This window comes from Lontra canadensis, unplaced genomic scaffold (assembly GCF_010015895.1).
Source record: "Lontra canadensis isolate GAN:19392208 unplaced genomic scaffold, GSC_riverotter_1.0 scaffold30, whole genome shotgun sequence".
Classification (NCBI taxonomy): Eukaryota; Metazoa; Chordata; class Mammalia; order Carnivora; family Mustelidae; genus Lontra; species Lontra canadensis.
The window spans coordinates 19,774,356-19,800,795 of NW_022631024.1; the positions used below are offsets into that span (position 1 = coordinate 19,774,356).

The window sequence follows — 26,440 nt, forward strand, 5'->3', positions numbered from 1 at the left end:
CGGGCCCCCTGGGGCCGGCGTGAGAGAGGAGCCAGCAAATCCGTACTCACAGCCCGTGTGCCGTCTGTCAGGACGGTGTTTCACCGGAAATGGACAAAGGGAAATTGGGATGGAAATCGTGAGAGAGCCGAAAACTTGAGAGAAACATGTCCCCACATCAGGAGTGAGAGTGACCTGGAAGGGCGTTACTTCACCCAGTCTCTGGGCCTCCTGGTGGCCACGGTGGAAAAGGCCAGACAGGCCTGGGGGAGCGACGGTGGTGTCTGCCACGGGTCCACCCGTCACCGTTCGCCCAGAGCCTGGCTCCATGCTGATTTAAGGGCTCCCCGTTCCCCAGCAGGTCTGGGGACACCCCCTCGCGAAGCAGTGTGTCCCCTGGGTGAGGGCTTGCTGTCTGTGCTGGGTTGGGCTGCTGAGCTGGAACCTGGGCCGGCGGGTGAGGACGTAACCCTGAGGGCCTGGCTCTGAGCCACACCCTGTGCCTGGGGGGCGGGGGGCAAGGACGGAGGGCAGCGTGTCTGCATCGGGACCCGGACATCTCTCTCGCCCCTGCAGGAACTTCTGAGCCATTCCACCGATCGGCCCGAGAGGCAGCAGCTCAAAGAAGCGCTGGAAGCCATGCAGGTGGGTAAACTGAGGCAGGGAGGGTCCCGGCCGGCGTGGGGCTTCACATACCAAGTCTGCGTGCTTTGACCGGAACGGGACTCGCTGACAAGCCTCATTCTGTCACCACAGATTAAGCTTTTCCTGGGAAGACAACAGGAGCGGGGCGGTGGGGGGAAAAGAGGGGGTAGGGGTAGGGGGTGGGAGCTCCCTCAGGGCAGAGAAGGTGGGTGGTGGGGGCTTCAGGCACTCGCCCCAAGCATCTAGGTCCCTGACCTCCCTGACCTGTGGCGACTTCCCTGGGCGTCCCTTCCTCCTGCTTTCCTGACCGCCCACCACGGCTCTTGCCAGGTCCCAGGCACTGGACTCAGTCTGGGCCGTCTGGCCCCGTGCTGCCCACTGCCCCAGCCTATGGCTTTTGCTTCTGAAATGCCCTCCCCACCCCACCATGCCACCTCCTCTCCTCTCCCCACTATATCCATTGCAAGCCACCGTGCAGGTAAGTCCCTGGAAGGAGAGCTCAGTTCGTGCCCTCCCCTTGCTCTAAAGCCTTCTTTGGCTCCCCCACTGCCCCCTGAGTCGGGCTAAGGCTTCCCATGTGCCTGGCTGTGCAGCTGTGTTTGCCACTAATGCCCTCAATCCCAGGGAGGCTCGGCTGCCCCCACACTCCTGTATGTGCTCCATCCTCTTCTGTCTCTGTGGGCTTGGGCTGAACCTCCTCCTTGTCACCTGGCCGTGTCCTGCACACCCTCGGTCTTTGCAAGGTGACCTTTCCCAGGAGGTTTGTCCCCGGCCTTGAGGATGGCTGTGCTGGGATAATGCCATCTCCCCTTTGTGCTCATTGCTCCCTGATCATGGTCACCTGTGCCCCAGCCAAGCACCTTGCCCAGCACAGAGTAGGTCCCCTCCGTGCTGCTGCTGGGCAGGGGGACAACAATGTCCCCAGCACCTCCCAGGGGAGGTGCTCTGTACCCTCTTGGGTGAGCTCCTTCCAGAGGGCAGGGGTCCGCCTCCATCTGTGGCTTCGACCCTATCCCCTAACCTAACCCTGGCATCGCTGTCCAGCCAGGCCCATCCTGAAACGTTTCTGCCTCAGGCTGCCCCACCTGCGCTCCTTGTAGGAACGGGCCGGAGGTGCTGAGGGGAGGCTAGAACTGGCTCCCACCTCGGCCTGGCTCAGGGATTCCGCCGGAGGCAGCTTGCCCTGCTGGGGGGTCAGTGCCTCCGGCTGCATTCTCCAGAACAGGGCTTGGGGTCCCCTAACCCCCAGGCTGGTGCTGGCTGCCCCGGTGGCTGTGGGCACCGCCCCCTGGTGGCCGGCGGGAGGGCAGCGGCGCGTGGACAGCCAGAGCTAGACCGTGGGGTCACCCAGGTCTGCCGGTCACCCAGGTCTGCGCGGCTCCATGGGAGTTTGGGGCCTGCCAGGTGCCCGTTCCCCCTGAGCCGAGAAGCAGGCTGCTCAGGTCGAGGTGCTGTTTTCTTCTAGTCTGAGCTGGGGGCGTCGAGCGGCCGGGCGGAGAGAAGCCGTTCTAGAGGCGGGGGCTCGCCTCTCACCCCTGGACACGCGGCGTGAGGGTTGGTTCCTGGTCTTAGTTTGCCGGTGTGGCAGGTGGGGTTTCGAAGGCCTGCCGCTGCGGTGGCGGGTGGCAGGTGCCCTGACCGTGGGGCTGGGGGTGGGGGTCGGCCCGCTGACCCCTCCGCCGCCTCCGTTGCTTTCAGGACTTAGCGATGTACATAAACGAAGTTAAACGGGACAAGGAGACCCTGAAGAAAATCAGCGAGTTCCAGAGTTCTATAGAAAACCTGGTAAGTGTGACCGATTGTACAGAGTGGAGATTAATTAGGGCTCCACACCACGTTTCAGAAGTAACTTCCACGATCTCCGTATTAAATAAGCTGGCGGGGACCCTCCTCTCTCCGTCCGGGTCGGGGAAGCAGGCGCAGCCATGCACAGAGGTGGCCTCTTGCCGAGGGGCAGGCGCTGGGGGAGGAATGGTCCTGACTCCCTCCCGCCCTCCCTGGCCTGGACCGAGGACAGAAGGTTGTGGCTCCTGGGGACCCTGAGACTCCTGCCCGCCCGGAGCTCCGCTGTCCCCAGGAGGGACAGTGGGGAAGGTTTGACTGCTCTGTCTCGGGACGCCCTTGGCTTCTCCCCTCCCCCTCCCTTCATTAGTCAGGGCGGAGGCCTCTGACGACCTCTCCCCAGCCTGGTTCATCAGAAGCTCAGCCGTGGGGCATGGGGCGAGCCACTGTGGCCTGCCAGAAGAGGAGCCAGGTTGTCCCAGACTCTTGCTTCTCTGCCAGCCTGTGGCACGTTCTCAGATCTGCTGGATGTGCCAGCCAGGCTTTCTGTACCCCGACACCGCTGACACCTGGAGCCGGGCCGCGTTCTGTTGTGGGATTTGTGCCGTGCATTATAGGGACTGAGCACCCCTGTCTGTGCACCCCACCCTCGGGGATCCCAGACATCCCCGAGCATCGCCTGAGTACAGAGTCACCCGGCTGAGCCTGCTGGGTTTGCTCCCGACACTTTCCCTGCCTGGCCCCCTGAATTGGCAGAGTCTGGGTGAGTCTGTCCGGGGCACGTCGACACAGAAGCTTGGGCAAACAGCATTATGATGTGATCCCAGTGTTCTGTCTTTTTAGGAAGAGCTAGAAATGCCCGCGTGTAAAGGAGGGGAGGATAGAGGTGCCCCAGCACCCTGGCCGTGGCCTTAACCCCCGGGGATCATGTTTTCCCCGGGGATCCTTGATGCTTTCTAAGGGGTATATGATGCAAGTCTTGGGGTTCTTGAAGTTTCTAGATATGAGTCATCGTGTTCTTTAAATAACAAAAAGAACACCGTGGCGGCGAGCAGGTGCGGACCGGTCCTGGGGGCAGGGTGAACGCTCAGCCCTCGGGTGTCTGCCCAGCCCACCTTTGGCAGGCAGAGGAGACGGAGCAGGGGCCCAGAGGCAGACAGCTGGGCAGGGGGCTCACCCCACCGTGTGTGACCCTGGAGCTGTGCTGCTCTCAGCCTTGGCCCAGCGGCTCCTGCAAAATTCAGAAAACCCAGACATCTGCTGAGAACTGTCCGTCCTGGCGCCGCAGGCCCCGCCCCGTCAGCGTGCTGGAACATTCCCTTCTTCCCTTTCCTGTCCTGGTAGGCGGTTTCTTTGCAAGCCGTGCAGGGCACACGTCAAGACGCGCCTTCTCTGAGTCAGAGCAGAGGGGAGAGACAAGCCAGTCCGGCATCCCAGCAGACCAGAGAGGGTTTGGACTGGAAGCCGCTTCCCGCGGGGAGGACGCCCGGCCGGAGGCCCCCTGGCTCCGCCCGTCCGCCCTCTGATCGCCCTGTTTGTTCTCCTCGGCTGGGCTTCCCAGGGTTGGGCCTCTGGCCCTTCTTACTGGGGCCCAGCTCTGGGCTCCACACAAGGGCGGCTTGTTGCCATGACCCAGGCCATCAATAGCTCCTTGTTCCCGCAGCACGGCTGGGGCAGGGCCCGTTCCCCCGTCCCCGCCGTCCTCTCCCACCCTGACCTGCACCCCAGGCGGCAACCGTCTGCTCGCTTTGCCCGGTTCTGCCGTCTGCGTCCACGGGCAGCGTACCTGGAGGGCCCTGGGCCGCCACCCTTCCTCTCCGCGGAGGTGCGGGGCAGGTGGGACCCCACTGTGGCGCTGGGGCTGACCGCCCGGCCCTTTCTTTCCAGCAAGTGAAGCTGGAGGAGTACGGGAGGCCGAAGATCGACGGGGAGCTGAAGGTCCGGTCCATCGTGAACCACACCAAGCAAGACAGGTGAGCGGGCTGGCCCGGGCTGCAGTCGTGCCCCGAACCCCAGTGGCCTGGGAGCAGCCTTTCCCAGGGAGAGAGCTGCCTGCCCACCCAGCCCCGTGTGCTTCTGCTCCACTTGCTTCCTCCCTGCTCTGCGACACGATCCCCACCACGTCAGCTGGCGGCTGCCTTGTCCGTGGCCCTGGGCTGGGCTAGAGGGCAGCCAGAGCCCTGGCCTGTGAGCTCCCAGGCTCCCCCGGGGCTGGCAGAGGCAGAGCGGCCACACGAGCTCTTGGCCGCGTGCCTGCGAGGGACTGCCCAGGCAGGTGATGGCGAAGGCTCCACATGAGCCAGCGTGGCCCCCGCTTGTCCAGGGCCCTCCATGTGCACCTGCTCTGCGCAAGGCCTGGGGCTGTGGCAGGGGCCACAGTAGGTGGGGGCCTGTCCCTCTGGGGCTCCCATGCACTGGGGGGACGGAGCATGGAGGCCTGAGGAGCCCATATGAACCTTGAGCCATGGGGGTGGGAAGCCAAGGAGGGCTTCCTGGAGGAGGTGTATGGAGCAGCTGAGACCTGCTGTGGGCTCCGAGTAGGCAGCTGAGCCAGGCAGCAGGATGGGACTCAGGCTGGGAGAGGGAACAGCCCTCCCGCCGCCCGTCACAGGCACTCGCTGGCTGCCCCGGGGCCTCAGAGCACGGGCCACGGGGCGTGCTGACGGCCGCCTGGCCGCCCCGCTGGGCCAGGTACTTGTTCCTGTTCGACAAGGTGGTCATCGTCTGCAAGAGGAGAGGCTACAGCTACGAGCTGAAGGAGGTCATCGAGCTGCTCTTCCACAAGATGACCGATGACCCCATGAACAACAAGGACGTCAAGAAGGTGGGCCCTGGGGCGCCTGCTGGTGACGGCAGGGCCTTCTGGGGCCGAGGGAGGAGTCGCGGGGTGGCTGCCAGAGCAGGGTCGGCCGTAATGGAAGTCAGCACTGACCCCGACTTGGTGGCTCTGCTCAGTGAAGGGGCCGCCTTCCTTCTGTCACCCTCTTGTCACTGTGCCTTCTGTTGACAGCACCCAGCTCTGTGCCAAGTCCCTGGCCCTTTGTCTTTGACTCTTGCCTGGGGTGGGCATCATGGGGATGGGGGAGGGGCTGCAGGGTGGCTCTGGAGAGAGCCAGAGTTTACACTGGGGCCGTCTGACTGCAGCCCACATTGGCCCCTGCCGGAAGCAGCCTTCTTTGTATGGGGGCTCTGGGCAGGGCTGACTGTGGGGTGTTCCACTCCCATGTCCAGCCGGGGGGGGGGGTGTCCAAGGCTGTTGGGGGTGGGGCCAGGGCTGCTGGGGGTGAGACCAGCTGCTGCAGAGTGCTGCCCTGACTCTGGAGGTGGGACCAGGGATGCTGGGTGTGGCTGCCTCGCCCTCTGGTTTAGTCTCACTTCAGCAGAGGCCACTGTGCCCCAGGGCTTGAGCACCTGCTGTGTGCATCCCTTGCTAGATTTGGGGGCCGGGAGCCAATGTGCTAAAAATCCCAGACTCTGGACTTCAGAGCTCGCAACACAGAATGCAGGTTCCACCTGGAAGGGCTGTTGGGGTGACCCCCTCAACCCCACCCTCCTGATGGACATTTCAGACATTTGGATGTCGGAAACACCTCCTGAGGCTTGGGGCCGTAGGCACAGTCCCTCCCGGGTCTCGGCCCCTGGCCCCTCTCCTCTGGGAGGCAGAGCCTTGCTCCTGGCAGTGGCTGGTCCTGGGCTGTGGTACCTGACGCTGGGCCAGGCTGAGACTCCTAATGACCTGTCTCCCCTTTTCCTCCCTCTGCTCATGCCTCCTAGTCTCACGGGAAAATGGTAAGCGCCTGGGTCCTCCTCCTCTGCCTTCATCCCCTCAGGGCCCAGCCAGCCCTTCTGTTCTGAGCCTGAACGGCAGTGGGGACCCCGGCTGGGCCCGAGTAGGGCCAGGCTCCTGGCTTTCTTCTTCCTCCGTCCTGCGCCCTGTGCCCTCATCAGGACGCTGCTGTGCATTTGCTACCATCGCAGAGGGTGACGTGAGGGCCGCCTGCCCGCCCCGCCCCGCCCTCTCCCACTCCCCAGAGGCGAAGGACCGCAGGCTGTGTCATCCCCATCATCTCTGCCTTCCTGTCTTCCCTCCCCCTCGCCCTCTTCTCTCTTCCCTCCCTCCCTCCCCACTCCTTGTCTCCTTCCCCGTCTCCTCCCTCCTTCCTTTCTCCTTCCATCTTCTCCAACACCAGCGGGCTCAGACATTTCCACACTCTTCTTCCCAGGCCCCTTCGAACACCCCTGGAGGCGGCCGGGCCTGGTGGGCGGTCCAGGGAGCCGCGGCTGGCTCCGGCACCGGCGCTCCCAGCCCTGGTTTGCTGGTCGTTTCCGTTCAGAGCAGGGAGTTTCTCAGGCTCCCAGTTAGGAACTGAAAGCGGGTGGACCACGGAGGCGGAAGGGCCCCTCGGCCCTGAGCACAGACTCCCTGGGGACCCGCAGACCGGCCTGCTGAGCCCACAGAGAGTTCAGCGAGGGCACAGCTTGGAGTGGGTGGGAGAGGGGTCCCGCGACATCTCGTTAGAGGGATGCGTGCACACATGGGATACACGCACATGCACACATATGGGCAGGCGTGGGCACGAGTACCCGCTGCACACGTGTGCACACACGGGCACGAGTGTCCCATACCCATGTGTGCGCACACGGGCACGGGCACGAGTGTCCCATACCCATGCGCACACACAAGTGGTCACAAGTGTCCCGTACACACGTGTGCACATCCGGGGTGGGCCAAGGGCCTGGTACACAGGTGCACGGGAGTCCGCGTGCCCCCGTAGGCCAGCTTCGAGCCCGCCCCCTTCTGCTCCCGCAGTGGTCCTACGGCTTCTATCTCATTCATCTGCAAGGGAAGCAGGGCTTCCAGTTCTTCTGCAAGACGGAGGACATGAAGCGGAAGTGGATGGAGCAGTTCGAGATGGCCATGTGAGTGTGTGAGCGACGCATGGCCGCCCTGGCACCCCCGCCGGCTGGGCCGATTTCAAACGCCCAAGACCGAGACGGGTCGTGTCACCCCGAGACCCAGGCTCACCTGGGTAGCACCTTCACTGCTTTTCAATCTCCCGGGGCCGACGCCCCTCCCCTGGGACATCTGCGGCCCCGAGGCGGAGCCTGGCACGGCCGGCCAGCTAGGAAGTGAGGGGCAGGGGCGGCTGCGGCACCGGTGGACGCCTGGTGACCTGCGTCCCCCACGCCTTACGGGCGGCCGGACGGCCACCGTTTTGTGAAGGCACGGGGCTCTTCCCACGAAATCTAGAAGCAGCCCCTGTACATCCAACAGGGAAGGGATCCTTGGGGTCCCCAGACACACCGGCCGCTGAGACCAGAGTGGGTCCTGGGGTCAGGCAGGCCGGGAGCCCCGGGCAGGAGCGCCCCCCTCCCTGGGAAGCACCCTCGGGTTCTGCGTCTCCCATCGGGCCTTCCTTTGTCGCCTCCCGTACATCCAGCTCTCGCACCGTCTGGTCGTGGGCGTGTTTGGAGACGATGAACGCCGGGCGGCAGCGCATGTCCCTTAAAGCCTTCCGGCTCACCCTGAGCTAAGCGCGCTGTCGGTTCAGGTTTTAAATCTCGGGCTTGTGCACGGTGAGATCCCTAAGGGTACGTGGCTGAGTGGCAGCAAGTCCGCCAGAAACCCCCACCGTCCTCCCCGGAGGAGCACGTGCCAGCGCGGCACCCACGAGCCCCCACCCAGACCCTCATTCTGCCTGGGCTGTCGGGGCAGGTCCAGCCTGAGGCCTGGCTTCCTGACGTCCGGCCCGGCCTGCCCCCGAGCCTGGCTGGCCCCCAGGTCTGCCCCAGCTCCGTGTCGCTCAGGGGGTTTGGGTCTCTTTCCCTCCGGTCAGGTCCAACATCAAGCCAGACAAAGCCAATGCCAACCACCACAGCTTCCAGATGTACACTTTTGACAAGACCACCAACTGCAAAGCCTGTAGAATGTTCCTCAGGTGAGGCAGCCCTCTGGCCCGGCCCCTACCTGCCCGCCCTCAGGGAGCCTGGTGCTGTGTCTGCCCTGTGTCCCCCTTGCCCTGCCCCTCCGCCCTCCAGGCCAGCCCTGTGCTGGGCCCAGAGGGGCTGGGGTGTCCCTTCAGTGTCCGACCATCCGGGCCCTTGGGTGTTTTGGATCCAGCTGGGAAGGGAGGGGGCTGTCCCTGCGGGTGCCCCAGTCCTGCTGTGCACAGCAGCATGGCAAGGCCAGCAGAGGTCTGGGAGGGGAGCCGGCACCGGGCCACCCAAGAGGGCAAGGGTTTCAGGGGACCAGGGCTTCGAGGGTTGGGTGATCCGTGGGGCAGATGGTGAGGTGGGCCTGATGGTCTTTGGGCCATGCCCTTGGCTCACAGTCGTGCTCGTGTCCTCCCCCACTCCACCCCCATAGGGGCACCTTTTACCAGGGCTACCTGTGCACCAGGTGTGGGGTCGGGGCACACAAGGAGTGTCTGGAAGTGACGCCTCCCTGTAAGATCAGTGAGTATTTCCCCGCCCGGCCCCCCACACGCGAGCCCCTGGGCTGACACGGCGCCCGTGACCTGCCCTGAGCTGTGGGTCCCCTGGTTCACAGCTGCCCCTGTACTTTGCTCCTGGCCTGACCCTCTTTGCGCATTTTCCTGTCCCACCACCGAGACTCCACAGGGCAGGGACCCGATGAGAAAGACCAGGGCCCAGAGAGGGGAGGACACCTGCCCCAGCTCACCCAGCACCAGTGGGTCCCGCAGTGGGGCCGTTCCTTGCCATAGTGCTCCCTCCTCACCGGGGGGCTCCCGCGCTTCTCTCTGCCTCTCTTTGCACCTGGTCCCATTCTGGTTTTAAACGTGTAGGGCCTCCACCCCCAGACGAGCACAGAACGTTCATGGCAGTTGTATGGTTTCTGATCACAGAGCGATGCCGGTCGTGACTGTTCCTTACCCCTGGTTCTCCTGCACCCAGACAGGTCTGGCCTTCCTGAGCCACAGCTACGGCCATGTCAGTGTGCCCACCTGGGCACGCACACACATGCATACACGCACACACGGCACCTACAGGGCTCCCGGGCCGTTCATGCCCGCGTGTCGGGGGAAAGCTGAGGCCCGGGGAGGGGAGGTGACCTGAGCCTGCCCCACTGACATCCAGGCTGCCCGGGCTCCTCTGGGGGGGAGGCCTTTGGGGGAGCGCCCAGCCTGCAACAGCTGGACAGGCAGCCAGAAAGCCCGAGACGGTTCTGAAGGTTTCGAAGCCGCCCCAGGCAGGGCTGGCTGAGCACTGGATTGGGTGGGGACGCTGCGGCATGAGCCTGGGAGCCGGGGTACCTGCCGAGGGTCAGCTCTGCCCCCCCACTTCATGTGGGCACCCCCGATCCTCCCATATGCCCCTGAGATAGTCCATTGCCCTGCGTCCATGCTCGGGGAAGCTGCCCTCGGAGACAGGGTCAGCTGCCTGCAGGCAGACGGACAACTGAGGCAGACCCGCTCCTCCCCACACACCTCCCGCAGAAGAGACGATTTTGTCCCTTCTGCTTTTACTGTGACCCCTGGCCCGGCGCCCCGACTGGGAGGGGGTCCGACAGTCAGGCAGACCCCCTCCTCCGGCCGCAGGCCTGACGCAGCCCCCTCTGCGCCAGGGACCTCCTCTGGGCTGGATCCCGGCCAGAGCCCAGGGGCACAAATGCGGCTCTTCAGCTTTGCCCGTCGATACTGCCCTCTGGTGGCCGCGTTCCCTCTCATGGGCGACGGGACCGTTCCTTTTTGTCTTTTTTTTTCCTGATCCTAAAAGCAACATAATTACTTACCAAAAATCTGGGGCCAAAAAGAAAAGAAATTGAATAAAGGAGAAAATAAATACCACCCCCAAACTTATAAAAAAATAACCAAATGTGGTGTTGTGGTATATTTCAAATTTTCTGTTGTGGAAGGAACCTTTTGGGCCTTTAGTCTCCTGATTATTGAAAGTACTCATTTCCCATAGAAAGCTGGGGAAACATAGAGAAGAGTGAAGGAGCCGATCGTCCACTCACGATCCCACCGGACGGCACTGCCGTTCTCCGGCGCGCCCCTCCCCCCACCCCGTCTGTTCTCGGGCTCGTGTGTTTTTCAACATGCCTACAATTACGGGCAATTTCGTATCTTCTATAAGTCGAAGTTATCATGGACATCTTCCCCACGTCATTAAAAGACCGCAGTGGGCACCTGGTTTTATTCTAGAAAGTTCCGTGCTGGTCCAGCACTCTCACGGTCCGTGCTGGGCTTGGGCTCCGGGCAGTGCCTGTGACCCACAGCAAGTCGGCTTTAACCGTTGCCACCAGAGCCGGGCTCTCCCAGAACGGCGCTGCCCCCCAGACAGCCTCTCCCCGGGAAGCCTTGCTGCTGCCCTCCTCGTGGGCCCCGGTGACAGCGCTGCTCCTCCCCGCCCAGTGCCCACGGGGCCGTAGGGGCTGTCAGAACCGTCTGTCGAAAGCCGTCTGCCACCGTGTCGCATGGCGTTATGGTCACATTAGCCACGCGCATTAGCCACTGTGGTCCTTGCTTAGTCCGGCGGTGGAGTGGCGGCCCCGCTGGTGGGATGGCTGGGGCCAAGCGGGTGCTGCTTCCTCCCCGGCGGCACCCCAAGGCAGGCAGGAAGAATCTTTGGGACGTCGGACGAGCGGAGGCGCCCCGTGTCCGGGAGCAGGCCTGCTGGCAGACCGGTGGTGTGCGTCCTGACGCCTCTTGTCACCTGCCTGTGGCAGGCGTCCCTCATCAGGCGTGGTAGGCTTGCCTTTGAGCCCACCTTCACCCGGGGATTTCTGGCACCTGCCACCATCGGAGGGGAGTCGGCCAGGCAGGGAACACGTTTGCCCGTCTGTGTTCCCCGGGGAGCCCTGACAGCCCTCGCTCCAAACGTGCCGGCAGAGTGGAGAGACGCTCATGGTCGCCGGCCGGGCTCCTGTGGGTGGGGCCCCCCAGCTAGGGGCCTTGGTGGTGACACCTCACATGCTTCCTTTTCAGGTTCCCCTGCAGACTTGGTGAGTCCTCCGCACGGCTCCCTTCCCGCCACTCTGACCCTGCTCAGCCCTGCATCCCCGAGCCAGAGACACTCTATTGTTCCTGATCTCTCTGGGCCCGCGGCCGCCCTTGCTGGCACAGGGGCCTCTGGTGCTCACCTGGGGCCTTCTGTTTCCTTCACGGCCCTCAGTAGAAGTGGGTCCCCGTGTCACAGGAGGCCCTGACCGCATCACCTTGGCCTGGCTGACCACCTGTTTGCTTGCCCCGGGCTTGTGGGTACCCAGCTCTGTGACAGCCGCCCACCCACCAGCCCCCATCCTGATGGGGCCGAGAGCCCTCTGAGGGCTGACAGGGCAGACGTCCCCACTGTGGGGTTCAGTCAAAGTGACCGGCACTTACGGGTGTTTGCTGAGGCTTGTGTGTGGTACAAACATGCCCTCAGGGAGGAGGGAGGAGCTAGCATTCGCGTGCAGGCAGCAGTACATGTCCCAGATAGAGGACAAGCCCCAGTCTCAGAACATGGAGACCTCCCAGGGCTGGCGTAGTCAGGGTAGCCTTCTTGGAGGAGGTGGGAGTTCATGGTAATGGATACATGTCCCAGAACAACAGAGGGGCACCAGGGTGGAGGGTGGAGGTAAGAATAGGGGAGGGGCTGTCCCAGAGTGAGGCCATGTCACAGCTGCCCGTGGGACTCTGCGATGTGTCCCTCTCCTCCCCCTGTTCCTGCCTCAACCTTTCTCTCTCGGGGGATGGGGGCAGGGGGCGGACAGGGGGTGTCAGTGCCGGGGCAGCCCTCCCTGATCACTATGGTCTGTCCTTACCCTCACAGGACGCCTCCGGAGCAGGACCTGGTGAGTCTGTGGGACTTGGCCCCTCTCAGCTGCCGTCCAGGTCCATGGTCACTCTGGGGTTCGGGCCTGGGCCTCTGTGACCTCCCAGCCTCACCCGGCCTTCTGGGTTCCAGGCTCCCAGGGAGCGTGCTCTCTCTGCGGCCACGTCCCCGGGGGGCCGTCGTAGTGTCTGATGACTGCCCAGCATGGAGAGGGTCAGGGTCCTTCTGGGAGGTGGGGGGGGCTGCAGTCAGAGCCCACCCCCGCAGAGTGGGCCTCAGAGAAGCCGCTGCTGTCCCTTTGCCCATCTCCCCATGTCCTTGTGCCCCCTGCTTTGCACACGTGCCTGGAGCGTGGCTTCTGGCTGTCGAGGGTGGAAGGCATCACGGGCCGAGCCGCAGCCTGAGCCGGGCCACTGTGGCCTGAACGTCAGGAAGCAAAACCAGAGCCTCACTGTGGCCAGGGGATGCCCGTGTCGCGACCAGCCTGCAGACAGGCCCACAGGCAGTTGGCAGGATCAGAGCAGGGTTTGGGCCAGGAGTGCCCAGCCAGGACCCCCATTTCAGCCCCGGAGCCACCCCAGCCAGCTGTGGGTGGCCTTAGCCAGCCCCTGGGCCTCGCTCGCTCTGGCCCCCCATCTCTGCCTTCAGGGGCACCCCGTGTCCTGCTCCACACACAGACTCAGTCGCAGATTGGAACGGGGGCTGGGGAAGCACGGCAAGTGCCACTTGAAGTAAGTGACCGCCGCCGTAACAGGCCCCGAATCCATTAGTCCCATGGTTTCCTTGCGACACTTACCAAAGGGACCTGGAGTCTCACGGGAAGAATGTAGAAGAACGTAGAGCCCTCCGGGGCCGAGGTCAGTGGCGGGCGGGCTGCCGCCAGGACTGCGTCTCCGAATGTGGGCCCCACCCTGCCCTGTGCCCACAGGTCCCAAGATGGTGGCCGTGCAGAATTACCACGGCAGCCCGGCTCCCCCGGGGAAGCCAGTGCTGACCTTCCAGACGGGCGACGTGATCGAGCTGCTGAGAGGCGACCCCGAGTCTCAGTGGTGGGAGGTGGGTCCCAGGGCCCTGAGGGGCGGGTCTGGGGATGCGACCACGTGCGGTGGAGGGAGGCAGGCTGTCGGCAAGACCTGAGTTCCCTCCCGGGCAGGAGTCCGGGGTTCCCCAGCCCTGTGTTCCTCGGGGTGTCTGCTTTCACAGGAGGAGCCCAGCGTCCCCTCCCGTGTGTCTCCTGCGGCAACGGGGCAGTCAGGCCTCATGCCGGCCCCGGGGTGGGGCTGGGGGAGACACCGTGACTGAGACCCACCGCCTTCCCCCCCGGAGGTGCCACGTGGGGGAGCCGAGACAGACGTGGACACAGGGCGTGTCCGGGTTGGTTACAGTTCGGAGCCACGACCCTGTTCTGTGAACAGCCCCTCAGAGGCGGAGCCCTCCTGCGCCACCTGCCCGGCCCCGAGACCCACGGGGTCCGCGTGGTGCCACGGGAGCTTGGGGTGCTCGGCCCAGCCTGGCCAACCAAGGGGACGGAGACCTGCTTAGAGTATATTTGTTGGTGTTGCCGTGACCGTGACTGCCGTCACTTGTTTCATGACGGTCCCTCGTCACTACCTGCTTCCTGATGAGTTTGTTGCGCTAGAGCACTCCGTCGCGTGACTGGGTACTCAGAAGGCGCGGGAGGGAGGCGGGTCTGCGGTCCAAAGTGTCCCACTCTGACCCCCGTGGCCCGGCTCCCTGGCTCACGTGTCCCCAGAGCCTTCGGTCCTGCGTGGCCTTGCAGAGACGTTTTGCCGGCGTGCACGGGGGAGGCCGAAGCGGAGCTGCCAGGAGGACTGGGGGAGGGAACGGGAGGAGCAGAGGCCGAGCCCCGGCCCCTGCAGACCCTCCCAGGCCTCTATCCGACCCCCTCCACCGTGGGCGCACCCCTTCCGTTTGAGAAGTGCCCTGTCGCTGCGAGGACTGGAGGGCCGCTGGGGGCGGGGCTCTAGCCCCAGCTCCGAGCGTCTCTCAACTACTTCTCTGGGCCTCAGTGTTCTCATCTGTGAAGTGAGGGCGCCCCCAGCCTTCCGGCCGGGCAGTCAGGAGGTCAGCTGAGGCCGTAGCAGGGGTGCTGCGGCATGGGCTCGTCTTAGGACCCGCCCTCACCCCGTCCTTAGAGTGAGCTGAGCCGCAGGCTGTGCCCTCCCCACGCACTCCCGCTGGCCTGGCCCCCATCGTCTGTCTCCTTCCAGGGTCGGCTGGTGCAAACCAGGAAGTCAGGCTACTTTCCTAGCTCATCCGTGAAGCCCTGCCCCGTGGACGGAAGGGTGAGCACTTCCCACAGAAGCTTCTGGAGCACGGTGGCAGGGAGGCCGAGGGGCCACGCGGGCATCTGGCTTGTTCAGTACATCCTCGCCAGGTGGCCGTCGTGAGCTGGCCCCGGAGCTGGGGACCGGGGGGCCGAGGGGCAGGGCGTGCCGTCGGCCTGAAGGGCTCAGCTCGTTGGGTGCTGCGTTTTTCAGTTCTAGAGACACAAAAATGGGCATTTCTGCAGCAGTCGTAACGGACAGAAGACCAAAAATGTTGCCTTTCTTCAAATTTTAGGGACTCAGTCTTCTGGCCTTACAGAAAGGGGAAACTTACAGGGGAGAGTGCCCCCCCGGACATTGGGATTCAGAGCTAGACTTCAGCATGTTTGGAAAAAAGGCCTTTCGTCTGAGTAGTGTGGCGTGAACCTTCCTGTTACAAAAGGCGTCAAGCCGTCAGTCGCGAATCATGGAATCACCCCACCCGCCCTCTAGAAAGGGCATTTAAAAGTGCCAGAGGGAAATTTCTCCAGAGGGAGCAGGAGGGGGTAGGGGACACCACGGGAGCCCTGGTACACCCTCCAGGCCCCGCCAGCCTCTGGCCCCATCTGCCCGTGTCAAGGGGACCGGACCACAGAGGAGGTCCCATGCCTGCCCTGGGCCTCAGTTTCCCCACATGGTGAATGGGGTGGGAGGGGCCAGGCAGTCCACGAGGCCTTGCCTGGCCTGTGGCACAGTGAGGGGAGGCCAGGGTCAGGGGCTCTGGCTGGTGAGGGCACGGTGTGGGGTCTCAAGGCTGCTGGGCCAGCGTGTGGCCCGACCCCTGGAGGACAGGCCACTGCCCACAAGAGGACACCGGCCCCCGGGTCCGTGAGCCCGTCTGTGGCACAGAACTGTCGCTGTAGTTTGTGCTCCCGTCTCTGCTGGGACGTCCCTGCAGCCTTCGGTCACCCCTCCCCGGGGATCCGTGCCCTAGCCTTCGGTCGCTGCACAGTCCGTCAAACCCCCTGGGATCGCCAGGGCTCTGGGGCTAAGTCCACAGACGCCACGGCAGCCCGTGCTGGGCCCGAGGGTCAGGCCCCCGATCATGACCGGCCCGCCCCGGCCCCGCTCGGGACAGCCCCCGTGGGACGTTAACCTGAACGTTCTCTCCCGTAGCCACCCGTCAGCCGGCCGCCATCCCGCGACATCGACTATACCGCCTACCCCTGGTGAGTGGGGGGGTCGCGGTGGTCCCGTGAGCCTGCGAGCAGGCGGAGTGGGGGCCCCAGCTGCCGCACGCTTGTGTCTGGGGATGGCTGAGCCTTGGCCGGCCCTGTGACCGGGGCCCCGGGGAGGCAGGTTTTCCCCATCGTGAAAACAGATCATCGGGTTATTGTGGGAGAATGAAGCTCCCCCTTTATTTTTTACGTGAGCTTCATCATAGAAAATAGAGGAAAGTGGGGCCAAACCTGAAATCATGCATATCTGCGTGGGGCAGCTCGATGAGAACCTGAGCGGTTGTTAACGAGAGCCTGACGGGCAGCGTTCTGGGAGCGAGTCACAGAACAGGTCAGCTCGGGGGGCCGGCTTTTACGGCTCCGCCTGCCTGTCCCCCACACTGTCTTGGACGAGGGACCGGCCTAGGTGGTCATGACTCCCTGTGCTCCGTGCCCTGCAGTGGCCACGGAGCCACGGGCAGCTCAGGTGTGGTTAACCCCTTCCCTGGGGGTGTCTGGCCTCGGGGTTTCCATCTGGGGGCTCATCCCATGCCCAGTGGTGTGACAGCCGCACCCTCGGGGTCCCGGCCTCCTCCACCCCTGCGCCTGGCCGCCCCCTCCAAGCCCAATATGCTGCAGTTCCATCCCCCTGGTGCCATGCGCCCCGCATTCACGTCCGGAGTCAAGGGACAGGACTGGCCTCTGACGCGCATGGAAGGGAGTGACAGACAAGTTCATCTCCCGATGTGGGTTCCAGCCCAGTTGCGTGTTGTGCATCCGAGTCCCCAGTCGGCCTGGCGGGTGGTGCCGGGGGAGAGGTTTGTTTGGGAGGGGGCGGTGGCGCTCGCCTGACTGTGTCTGGGCTGGGCTGCCCATCAGTGAGGTGGCAGTCCGTCAGTCTGTCCGAAACCCGTTAACAGAGAAGAGTGCGGACTCCCACGTGTAGCCCCAGAAGTCAGAGCCCCACACCCGTGTATGTCGTTAGGACCGGCTTTTCCAGATCCGCTCGCAGATCGGGTTCTGTAGAAACCCCCCCAGGGCCGGGCTGAGGTCCGGGGCCTCATTCCTCCCCAGGATGATATCACCCCGTGTGCGCCCCCCTATAGGGGCTCAGCGTCCTCCTCCCTCCATGGCTCCCGGTGCAGGTCAGCGTGTCGCAGAGGCCTGGGTGTCCTCCAGGAGGCGCCCCGTTAACACCCGGCCTCGTCCCCCTGCTAGGTTTGCGGGGAACATGGAGAGGCAGCAGACGGACAACCTGCTCAAATCGCACGCCAGCGGGACCTACCTGATCAGGGAGCGGCCGGCCGAGGCAGAGCGCTTTGCCATAAGCATCAAGTACGTGGTGGCCCCCGGGGGGCAGGGAGACCCCTTCCCCGGGGCCACTCTAGACCACGAGCCCATGCCCCCATGGGTTTGGGGTGGCCGTGGACTTCGTTGCCTGAAGCAGGACACTTTGGAGAGAAAGCGTGACGGTGGGTCTGCACAGGGTCGCAGGCCGGGGACGTGTGAACGCCCTGCCCGAAGCCTCGGGGTGGGCCTGGTTCCACGGCTTTCTAGGTTGCAGAGCCCACCCAAGTGCAGTGCCTGAGTGGGGCAGGGATGTCCTGAGAGGTGAGGGGCTGGCAGCGGAGTGCGGGCTGTGGGGCCGGTCCGTGGTGCGGGCAGCAGGCTGGCACCAAGCCGGGAAGCGGCAGAGACGTCCCTCACCTGATAGGAGTTCATGTGGCACCTGCTGGGGGCCTGGCCTGCAGGGCTGCCTTGTAGGGCTGAGAGCCGTCCGGGAGCTAGGGGTGGGGTGAGCACCCCACGCCCCTGCTGACTTTAAGTACCAGAGAAACTGGGTGGTCGGCCAATACCCCCCTCCCCAGGAGGGGCCGCTGGCCAGCCGGCGTGGGAATATTTGCCGGTTGTTTGTTGCATTAGTGGATTTCCGGTTGTTAAACCAGCCTTGCATTCTGGAGTGGCCCTCTGGGTGCGGTGTAGACGCCGCCTTTTTTTTTTTTTAAATCATTGTGGTAGATTTTTTTTTTAAGATTTTTATTTATTTATTGGACAGACAGAGATCACAAGTAGGCAGAGAGACAGAGAGAGAGAGGAGGAAGCAGGCTCCCCACTGAGCAGAGAGCCCGATGTGGGGCTCGATCCCAGGACCCTGAGACCATGACCTGAGCCGAAGGCAGAGGCTCAACCCACTGAGTCCCCCAGGTGCCCCAGACTCCTTGATACCAGGTTTCTGTAGGCGCGCACAGGGCAGAGACTCAGTCCACGGGGGGCTTGCTGAGGATTTCCGCATCTAGAGTCTCAGTGGGTGCTGGGGTCTTTCCTTCTCTGGCGAGGTCTGTCTGGCTTTGGTAGCCGCGGTGAGGGCTAGAGTAGTATTAGGGGAGGAGGGGGCGTGAGGAGGCTTTTCTGAAGGTCACGTTGGAACGGAGGATGCCAGCCCAGGAGGTGAGGATGGCGGGGGCAGCCCTGGCGGGCGGGGACTTGGCCCAAGTGGTGACTCAGCGGCCCGGACCCTTTACCAGGTTCCACGACGAGGTGAAGCACATCAAGGTGGTCGAGAAGGACAGCTGGGTCCACATCACGGAAGCGAAGAAGTTTGAAAGCCTCTTGGTATGTGGTCCTGTGGCTCCCGTGGCCTGGTCCATGGGGTCAGGGGAGGGCCCGGGTCCCTCCACCACCAGACCGAGGAGGAGCGGCTTGCTGCACCGCACTCCCAGCAGGCTGCACTCACGGAGCACCAGGGCCCGAGGGGCTTCTGCGTCGCTGGGGAAGACCCAGGGAAATGCGTCTGGAGGCTCCTTGGGACAGTTTCGGGCCTCGGGACAGCCCCCGCGTCGGGACTCCTGGCTTCTCCGGGGTGCACTGCACCCCCACCGCCCCCTTCCCAGCCAGAAGGCAGGCCCAGGCCACCTTAATGTGATTTTAAAGCAAGACCTATTGTGCGTTTTCTAAATTGGGAGCATCCCGAGGACCGAGAGGATCCGACTCGAGCCCCTGAGCCCTTAGATGGCCCGCTGTGGCCGCAGAAAAGCACAAAGTAAAATGTTTCCATGGTCTCCCACCCCCAAAACCCAGTGTGAACCTTCCAGGTGAGTCCTCCCGACCTCGAAGAATCGCTTAGGTATGGTTTTTGCCACGGCTTTCGAACAAAACCATTGGCCATGCTGAGCTGTCAGCCAGCTTTTCAAGGCGATACACTTGGCCGTTGGCACAACCCTCTCCTCCCCGGGCTGGTAGCCACACGGCCTTCGGTCACCAGCACCCGCTGTTCTTTCGGGGAACCCTTCCCTGATGTCGGACGCGTGGGGTTTCAGGCTTCTCTGTCAGAGAGCGGCCCCAGGCCTCTGAGTGCTGGTCCCGGCTACCCCTGATTTTCCTCGAGCAGCAGCTGGAGAGAAATGCTGGCTCGGTGGTCTTTGAGATACGGACCACCCGCCCTGGAAGGGGTGCTGGGCAGAGAGGACGAGTACCAAGTGAAACTGAGGCAGGAGAGGGAGGCCAGGGCTCCTGGGAGGACTTCCCGGAGGCGGTGACAGCAGCAGTGAGCACGTGTGTCCCGCAGGAGCTGGTGGAGTACTATCAGTGCCACTCGCTCAAGGAGAGCTTCAAGCAGCTGGACACCACGCTCAAGTACCCCTATAAGTCCAAGGAGCGCGCGGCCTCCAGGGCCTCCAGCCGGTCCCCAGGTAATGCCCGCACCTGCCCGGCACGCCAGCGCTCACCCGGACGCGACCGGTCTGCCCTTTTCCCACGGCCCTGGCTTTCACTACATCCCTGAGCTTGAGGGACACTTTCTGGGGGACTGACGCCAGGAGCCCCTGCCCAGTCCCGACCCCTGGGAGCAGTGGCTCAGGTCCCCAGCCCATCACAGGCACCCTCCTGAGCCGCAGTGTCCCGGTTGGTCCACAGGACAGGTGGGAAGTGTGGGCTCTTGGCGGTTGCTCTGGGGCTTGGTACCCATGCCCAGACAGAGAGCAGGGCAGGTCCCATCTGTCCTTAGGTCCCTCCCTGTGCACCCCAGCCTCCTGAGGCCCCCACTGTGAGGGAGCGGGAGCTGGTGCCTCCATCCACAGGCCGGGCTCACTGCCCAGGACAAGAGAACACCTCACTCTAGATCCACCTGGAGTTAGAGGCAGGGCGAGCCTAGAATGTTGGAAGTCCAGCCCATGGCTGTCCGCTGCACCAGCCCCCGTCCCCAGCGGCCTGGGCAGAGCAGGGCGGGAGAGGAACCGTGGACCTCCAGTGAGCACTGGTGTGCACTGGGCCGGCCCCTTGGATGAGTAGTTTTCTGAGACCCTGGAGGCAGCCCACCCGCCGGGAGGAGGTCCAGATTCTCCAGGGAACAGGCCCAAAGAGGCAGAGGGAGGGGCTGCTCCAAGGCTGCCAGGCTGCCCCTCGCCGGCCGGGCCCCCCCGCACCCCGCGCCCTGCCTGCACGCGCCCGGAGCACACTGGCTCTCACGTCCTTTCTCGCCTCTTTGCAGCTTCCTGCGCCTCCTACAACTTTTCTTTTCTCAGTCCTCAGGGCCTCAGCTTTGCTTCTCAGGGCTCCTCCGCTCCTTTCTGGTCAGGTACCTCTGGTGCTCGGGGCGTGGGGGGACCCGGCCCGCTGCCTGCCGGCCCACAGCCCCCACCCGCAGCTGCCCGCAGCCGGGCACGGGGCGGGGCCGAGGGGTCAGGGCCAGGGAAGGGAAGGGCCGGCCACGGGGGCAGGGCCGTGGACACGGTCAGGCTGGGCACGCCCCCCTCGCTGCCATCACCTCTCAGGCTCGCGCACCCCCATGGCCACTCCCCAGCTTGTCAGCCGCTGTCCCTCCTCACGTGTGAGAGCTCTGCCTCTGGTAGTGGCAAGTAGCTGGGCGGCCACCTTTGGGGTGAAGGCGGGCGCAGATCGGGCGGGTCTCAATGGGTGGGCCCTGGAGGTAGGGGGACGGGGTCCCAGTCGGCCCCGACTGCTTGGCCCTCCGCTGCCCCAGTCAGAGCCCCTCCCCAGCCGCTGTGTGCGTCCCTTCCATCACAGACCTTGTCCCCTGCTCACAGGACTCCTGGGTCCCCCACTGAGCTGGTCTAGCTAGGTGTCCGTGTTTGGTTTGGGGATCTGGAAGTCGGGCCCCGGGACCCTGGGGTCTGGCTTCAGGGGCTCCATCAGAGTGCAGGCTGGGAGCTGGGCAGTGGTCACTCAGCTGGTGACCAGACTCAGCAGTCACTCAGACACTGGTGCACCAGGCATGCAGCGGGAGGTCCTGCGAGAGTTGTAGTGGTCAGAACACCAGCCTCTGCTCTGATCCCGTGATCACACTCGGCTGCGACGGCCCCCACTGTGGCTGGCACCCGCTCCCGGTGCCATCATGGGAGGCTCCAAGAGGCCATGGCCTGTCGGTCTGGGTGGAATTGGAAAGCAGTCTGTGCCATCAGAACCTTTTTGCGGGCAGAGGGCCAGGCACCAGGCTTGGCCCCGCCGCCCGCTGTGTGACCCTGCCCATCTCCCCCAACAGTGTTCACGCCCCGTGTCATTGGCACGGCCGTGGCCAGGTACAACTTTGCTGCCCGGGACATGCGGGAGCTCTCCCTGCGGGAAGGCGACATGGTAAAGATCTACAGTCGCATCGGCGGAGACCAGGGCTGGTGGAAGGGCGAGGCCAACGGACGGGTGAGTGGGGCAGAGTGGCCTGGCTCAGCCCGGGCCAGGTGTGGGCAGGCTGGCATCTCAGTGCTCCTGCCCCAGCACCGTGCCCACAGCCTCTGAGCCGCAGACCCGGGCTGTCCCCGTCGGAGCTGGATCCAGACCCATCTGACACTGTATCTGTGCTCAGTCCCGCCCTGTGGTCCTCTGTGGCCACGGCAGGGGGAGCGCGTCACATGCAGTGCTCATGTTACTTGTGCATCCTCACTGGCCTCACTTGCACCCTGAGGAGATGGGAGGGGCACACCATGTTCCCACCTGCCCTGCTCTTCCTGAGGACTCTCTGTTCCCTGTCCACCCTGTGACCCTGTAACACTCCATGGCTCCCTATTGCTGAGCCCTGTCTGAACGCCCTGGCTTCGACCTGGCTCTGTCAGCACTCACCCAGCTGGGCACTGGAGCCCCACATGGGGCAGAGTTGGAAATGTGCAGCTATCCTTGGGGCCACGCTGCCCGCAGGCAGGCACGCTGGGCTGTGGAGGGTCCGCCTGCCTTGGCTCCCATTGCCCACCATTCTGTTGCCAGGTGATGGGATCCCGTCTGCCTCCTCCTAGCATGTTGGCTGCCCTTTGGAGGCCTGGGGTCAGGTCCATTTTCCACCCCATAGCCCTTCAGCAGTGTGAGGCCACCGAGTCTTAGGCAGCTGACCTGAAGGGCTGAACCACTAGCTGTCAAAGTGGCCCTTGGTTTCCAGTTTCCCGGGTGACTCAGAACTGCTGGTTTAGAGCCTGCTGGTGTAGATAGTCCTGTTGCTTTGACCCTGTTTTGAAGTGTTGCCTTTTGGCTGTGGCACTTCTTCTTGCTTTAAAGGCTACTATGGTATTAGAACAAGCTGACTTTTGTGGGGGAAGTGCTGTGTGTGGCAGACCTCAGTGTCTCTTGTATTACTTCCAGCTTTTTTGTATTCTTATATTTAAGGTAGATGTAAGATAAAATGTTACCTTAAAACAGAATTTTAGAGCTAGTCTGATCTCACGGTCTCTGCCTTTTAATGGGTGTGTAGCCCGTTTATACTTAATGTAATGACTGAGCTGCTAAGAGTTAAAGCTGTCATCTGTTTATTTTCTATTTGTCACATCCATTTCTTCTTTCTCCTCTTTTCTTGCGTACTTATGAATTAATCGTTTTTTTGTTTTGTTTGCTGTTCTACTTCCTGGCCCCTTGGCGGGTCTGTGAGTCACACATTCTTTTCCTATTATTTAGGTAGTTACTCTAGGGATTAGAGTGTGCACTCTGACTTCTGAGAGCCATTTTAAATTAGTACATTTACTACTTCCCAGATGATGCAGAGACTGTACAACTTTTGACTGTACTCGTGTTCCTCCCAACTTTCATGCAGCTGCTGTCATGTATCTTAAGTCTTCATATTTCTCAGCCCCGTGAGACATTATTTTTGTTTTAAGCAGTTAGTGTTTGCTTAGAGTTACTACATATTTACCTTCTCCGGGGCTCCCCATTCCTTCCTGCTTTCTTGTATTTCCATCCAAAACCATGTTCCTGCTGCCTGAAATTCCCTCTTCTAGGTACTTTTTTTTTTTTTTTTGAGTGTGAATCTGCTACTAATAAGTTCTTAGTTTTTGTTGGAGCTGAACACCTCTTTACTTCATTTTCTTCTTTTTATGTTCTCATTATAAAATGTTCGTAGTGTATGTTGACACAATTTTAAGCCTAAAGAGAAGTTGCTGTGGTACAAAAAGCTCCACATGCCCAGATTTAGCAAATAGAAGTGGTTTGCACATTTGCTTTACCATTTGTGTTCTCCCTCCCTCTCTGCCTACCTTTCTCTTAGCCGTTCAATAGTAAATTGCAGAAGTCCTACCCTTTCCCCACAGCCCCTAAATACTTCATTGTCCTATGATCAAAGACATTCATTCCCCTTGACAGAATGTGATTATCTAATCCACGGTCCATATTCAGATGTCAGCAAGTGTCCCAGCTGTGTCACGTCTGCCTAAATGAATTGCTTTTACTTGCTGTGGCCCTCAACTCTCTTTGTTCCACAACAATTCTCAGCCTTTTTTGGTCTTACATGACTTTGACGTTTTTGAAGAGTACGGGCCAGTCATTTTTGTAGACTTTTCCTCCATTTAGGTTTGATATTTCTTTATGATTAGGTTATGTATTATGTATTTCCAGTAGGAACACAGTACATATATTCTATCCTTTTCAGTACTGTAGTGTCTTATCCAGTGGCATATGACGTCAGTTTGTCCTATTATTGTGACATTAATTTTGATCCTTTGGTTAAGGTGATAATCTGCCAAGTTCCTCCCCTGTGAAGTTACTGTAATTAATTAGTAACTTCCAGGGTAATACTTAGAAACTATTAAATATCCTGTTCCACATCTAACTTTCACCTGCGAGTTTTATTGTTATCGTTCATTGGTGAATTTTGTCTCATTACTTGTTCGTATCATGGTTGATTTTTCCAGCCATTGTTTCTTTAACACATTTTAGGTGGCATCCGACTGTAAGGGAACAGCCTTCCCTTCTCTTGGTCGTCCCCTGGGGGGTCGGTCCTCTCTCCAGGGGGACCTGCTTCCCTTTCATGAGGAATCATGTCGAGCACATTTTCAAATAGTACTTCTAGGGGATAAATTTGAGGCTAGCAAGCATTTTCTTTTGGCACTTTGGTAATATCATTGCATTGCCCCCGGTTCCATCATTTCTGTAATGAGCCAGCCAACTTTTTTTTTCAAAGGGCAGGGAGGGACAGAGGGGAGACCAGGAGAGAGAGAGACTTTCAAGCAGGCTCCATGCCTAGCACAGAGCCCAGCTCAGGGCTCGATCCCACACCCTGAGATCATGACCTGAAGCAAAATCCAGACTTTGATGCTCAATGGACTGAGCCGTGCAGGTGCCCCAAGAGCCAGCCAACTTCTCAGCGTTGCTTTTCTGTAGGAAATTTTGCTATTACTCCCCAGTGGGGGGCTACATGTTAAAAAAAAAAAAGTCTGATATTTATCAGTTTTATTATAGTGTGCCTGGGTGTTGTTTTCTCTGTACTCACTCTGCGTAACATTTGTTGAGATTTTTAAATCTGTGGCTTGATGCCCTTCATCAGTTCTGGACGTTTCTTCCAACCCTGTACCTGCTCTGTTTTCTCTTTTCTCCTTCAGGGGCTGTATTCCCATGGGTGTCACGTCCTTTCATCTAGCCCAGATGTTATTGACCTTCTTTGACGTGTTTTCCACCTATTCCCTTATTTCCCATCTAGCTGCTTTCCACTAGCCCCTCTTCTGGTCCACTGATACTCTCTTCCTCTCTGTCTAATCTGTTACTAAATCCTATTGCGTTCCAAATTTCAGTCCTATTTTCCACTTTTGGATTTCTGTTTCTATGTGGTTTCTGGTTTCAGTTCTCTGGTATGTTTTTATGCCTTATCCTGGGCTTTCTGGAACATAGGTGCCACAGTTACTTACATTTCCTGACTGATGACTCCCATCCCAGAATGACCTGTGGACTGATTTCTGTCACCTGTGTTTTCTCTTAGTTCCTGTCACTCCGTCCTGACTGAATGATGAGCTTGTGTAGAAAACACCACTGAGACTTGGGATGATGTAATTTTCCTTCAGGGAGGATTGAATTTTTTTCTGGTCACCTTGAACTGCTTGGGGCTGGTGCATTTGGGGTCACCCCTACCCTGGACCACAGTTCCACCAGGCTTCTCGACTTAGAATGCCAGCCCTTTGCAGGTTCCCCCATTTCCACAAGCCCCTGCTGGCCCTCTCCCAACACCCCGGGCACACACACACTCTCATGTGATCTTGCCATCTTTTTCAGATTGGCTGGTTCCCTTCAACGTACGTAGAAGAGGAGGGCGTCCAGTGACAGCAACGGCTTGGATAGGACTCGTGGTTTTTCTTGTGAGAGTCCAGCTCTGAAGTCTCTCTCTAGCCCCGTGACGCAGAGGGGACATGCCCGCCAACCTTCCAGTCTTCAACAGTCCGTAGGGATGGGGAGGGTATTCAAAATCCTAAATGGGAACTGGCCTGCTGTCCACCTCCCGTCAGTGGCCTGTCCTGGGTACGCTACTTGTACATAGAGGCAAGTTGGGCCAGCCCTGCCGTGGCTGCCACCACCAGAGCGCTAAGGAGAGGGAGCACCAGTGGCATTCTGAGCCAGGCTCTGGATGACAGCTGAGGCCAGAGCTCTTCTTGCCCCTGTCCTGTTGAGATGGCGTTCGGGAGCCTAGGTTTGAACAGTAGGTGCCATCCCAGGGAGGCCTGGGACAGCAGAGGGGACCTCCCCCAGCCCCTCCTGCTCAGCTGTGACGCTCAGCCTGCCTCCTTCCTGCTGCTCCCGGGGGGAAGCTTTGGGCCTAGAGAGTCAGAAGGGAACAGAGCCAAGCCGTTTGCTACAGCCCCTGCCCGGCCCCAGCTCAGCCCCAGCCGTGCTCGGGTGTAGGAGAAGAGAGTATTGCTAAGGGGTCTGTGCGGGCCCCTTGACCCCCTCCTGGCATTCTGCACTCGGGGTGTGCAGAGACTACCCAGGGCAGGTCCCCCTCTCCGGAGGGAGCCTTAGCGAACGACCCCTGCTCCCAGTCAACGGTACTGTTCTTGGCCCTGAATCCCAGGAGTGTGTCAGTCCTGTCCTACTGCCAGGTGAATACACCTTTTGTAAATCCTGATACGGGTGAGAAGAAAACGGAGTTTTCCCCTCACTCAGGCCCTGCTGCTCACATTCCCCTCCAAGAGGAAGCCCCCGAGTGCCCCCCGGCGGGCGGCCCTTCTGGGTCTTCTGTGTCCTGCAATGTGGTTCCTGAGGGTCTCTCAGCTTTTGCACAGGATGTTAGTTCCAGCCCTTGGCAAGTCTTCCTCCGACAGCCCACGAACTGGGCCTGTGGTCAGCTCGAAATAAGGGCTCTTGGGGGAGGCCTTCCCCCTGAACTCTCCCTCCTGACTCCTCCTGGCCTCTGAGCTCTGGCTGTTTTGTCCGGATCCTTTACCTCCACTTGGATGTTGCATGAGACCTAGGGACGCTGTGTCCCCGCGGGCTCCGTGCCACAGCCACGGGAGAAACCTGGCTGCATGCATCCCCTGTCCCTTGGTGGGCTGCCCTGCCCTGTGCGGGGGGAGACCGGGAAAG

At 61.4% G+C, this 26,440-nt stretch overlaps 1 protein-coding gene across 4 annotated transcripts in view; it reads left to right on the top strand.

The window, feature by feature from the left end:
• Positions 1-25,878, top strand: part of VAV2 (vav guanine nucleotide exchange factor 2) — a 158,501-nt gene extending 132,623 nt beyond the window's left edge. Inside the window, exons 11-29 of one of the 4 annotated variants that reach the window (XM_032866244.1) lie at positions 556-624; positions 2,323-2,409; positions 4,294-4,379; positions 5,098-5,230; positions 6,181-6,195; positions 7,217-7,326; positions 8,244-8,345; positions 8,774-8,862; positions 11,355-11,371; positions 12,181-12,202; positions 13,112-13,239; positions 14,415-14,489; positions 15,627-15,679; positions 16,886-17,002; positions 18,193-18,280; positions 19,233-19,356; positions 20,154-20,240; positions 21,165-21,319; positions 25,136-25,878. In XM_032866244.1, coding sequence (XP_032722135.1) covers positions 556-624; positions 2,323-2,409; positions 4,294-4,379; positions 5,098-5,230; positions 6,181-6,195; positions 7,217-7,326; positions 8,244-8,345; positions 8,774-8,862; positions 11,355-11,371; positions 12,181-12,202; positions 13,112-13,239; positions 14,415-14,489; positions 15,627-15,679; positions 16,886-17,002; positions 18,193-18,280; positions 19,233-19,356; positions 20,154-20,240; positions 21,165-21,319; positions 25,136-25,183 — 1,605 coding nt within the window. In that variant the 3' untranslated portion in view covers positions 25,184-25,878. The remainder of the gene's footprint in view (positions 1-555; positions 625-2,322; positions 2,410-4,293; positions 4,380-5,097; positions 5,231-6,180; positions 6,196-7,216; positions 7,327-8,243; positions 8,346-8,773; positions 8,863-11,354; positions 11,372-12,180; positions 12,203-13,111; positions 13,240-14,414; positions 14,490-15,626; positions 15,680-16,885; positions 17,003-18,192; positions 18,281-19,232; positions 19,357-20,153; positions 20,241-21,164; positions 21,320-25,135) is intronic. The other 3 variants (XM_032866246.1, XM_032866245.1, XM_032866247.1) reach the window with 3 other exon arrangements.
• Positions 25,879-26,440: the final 562 nt, after the last annotated feature.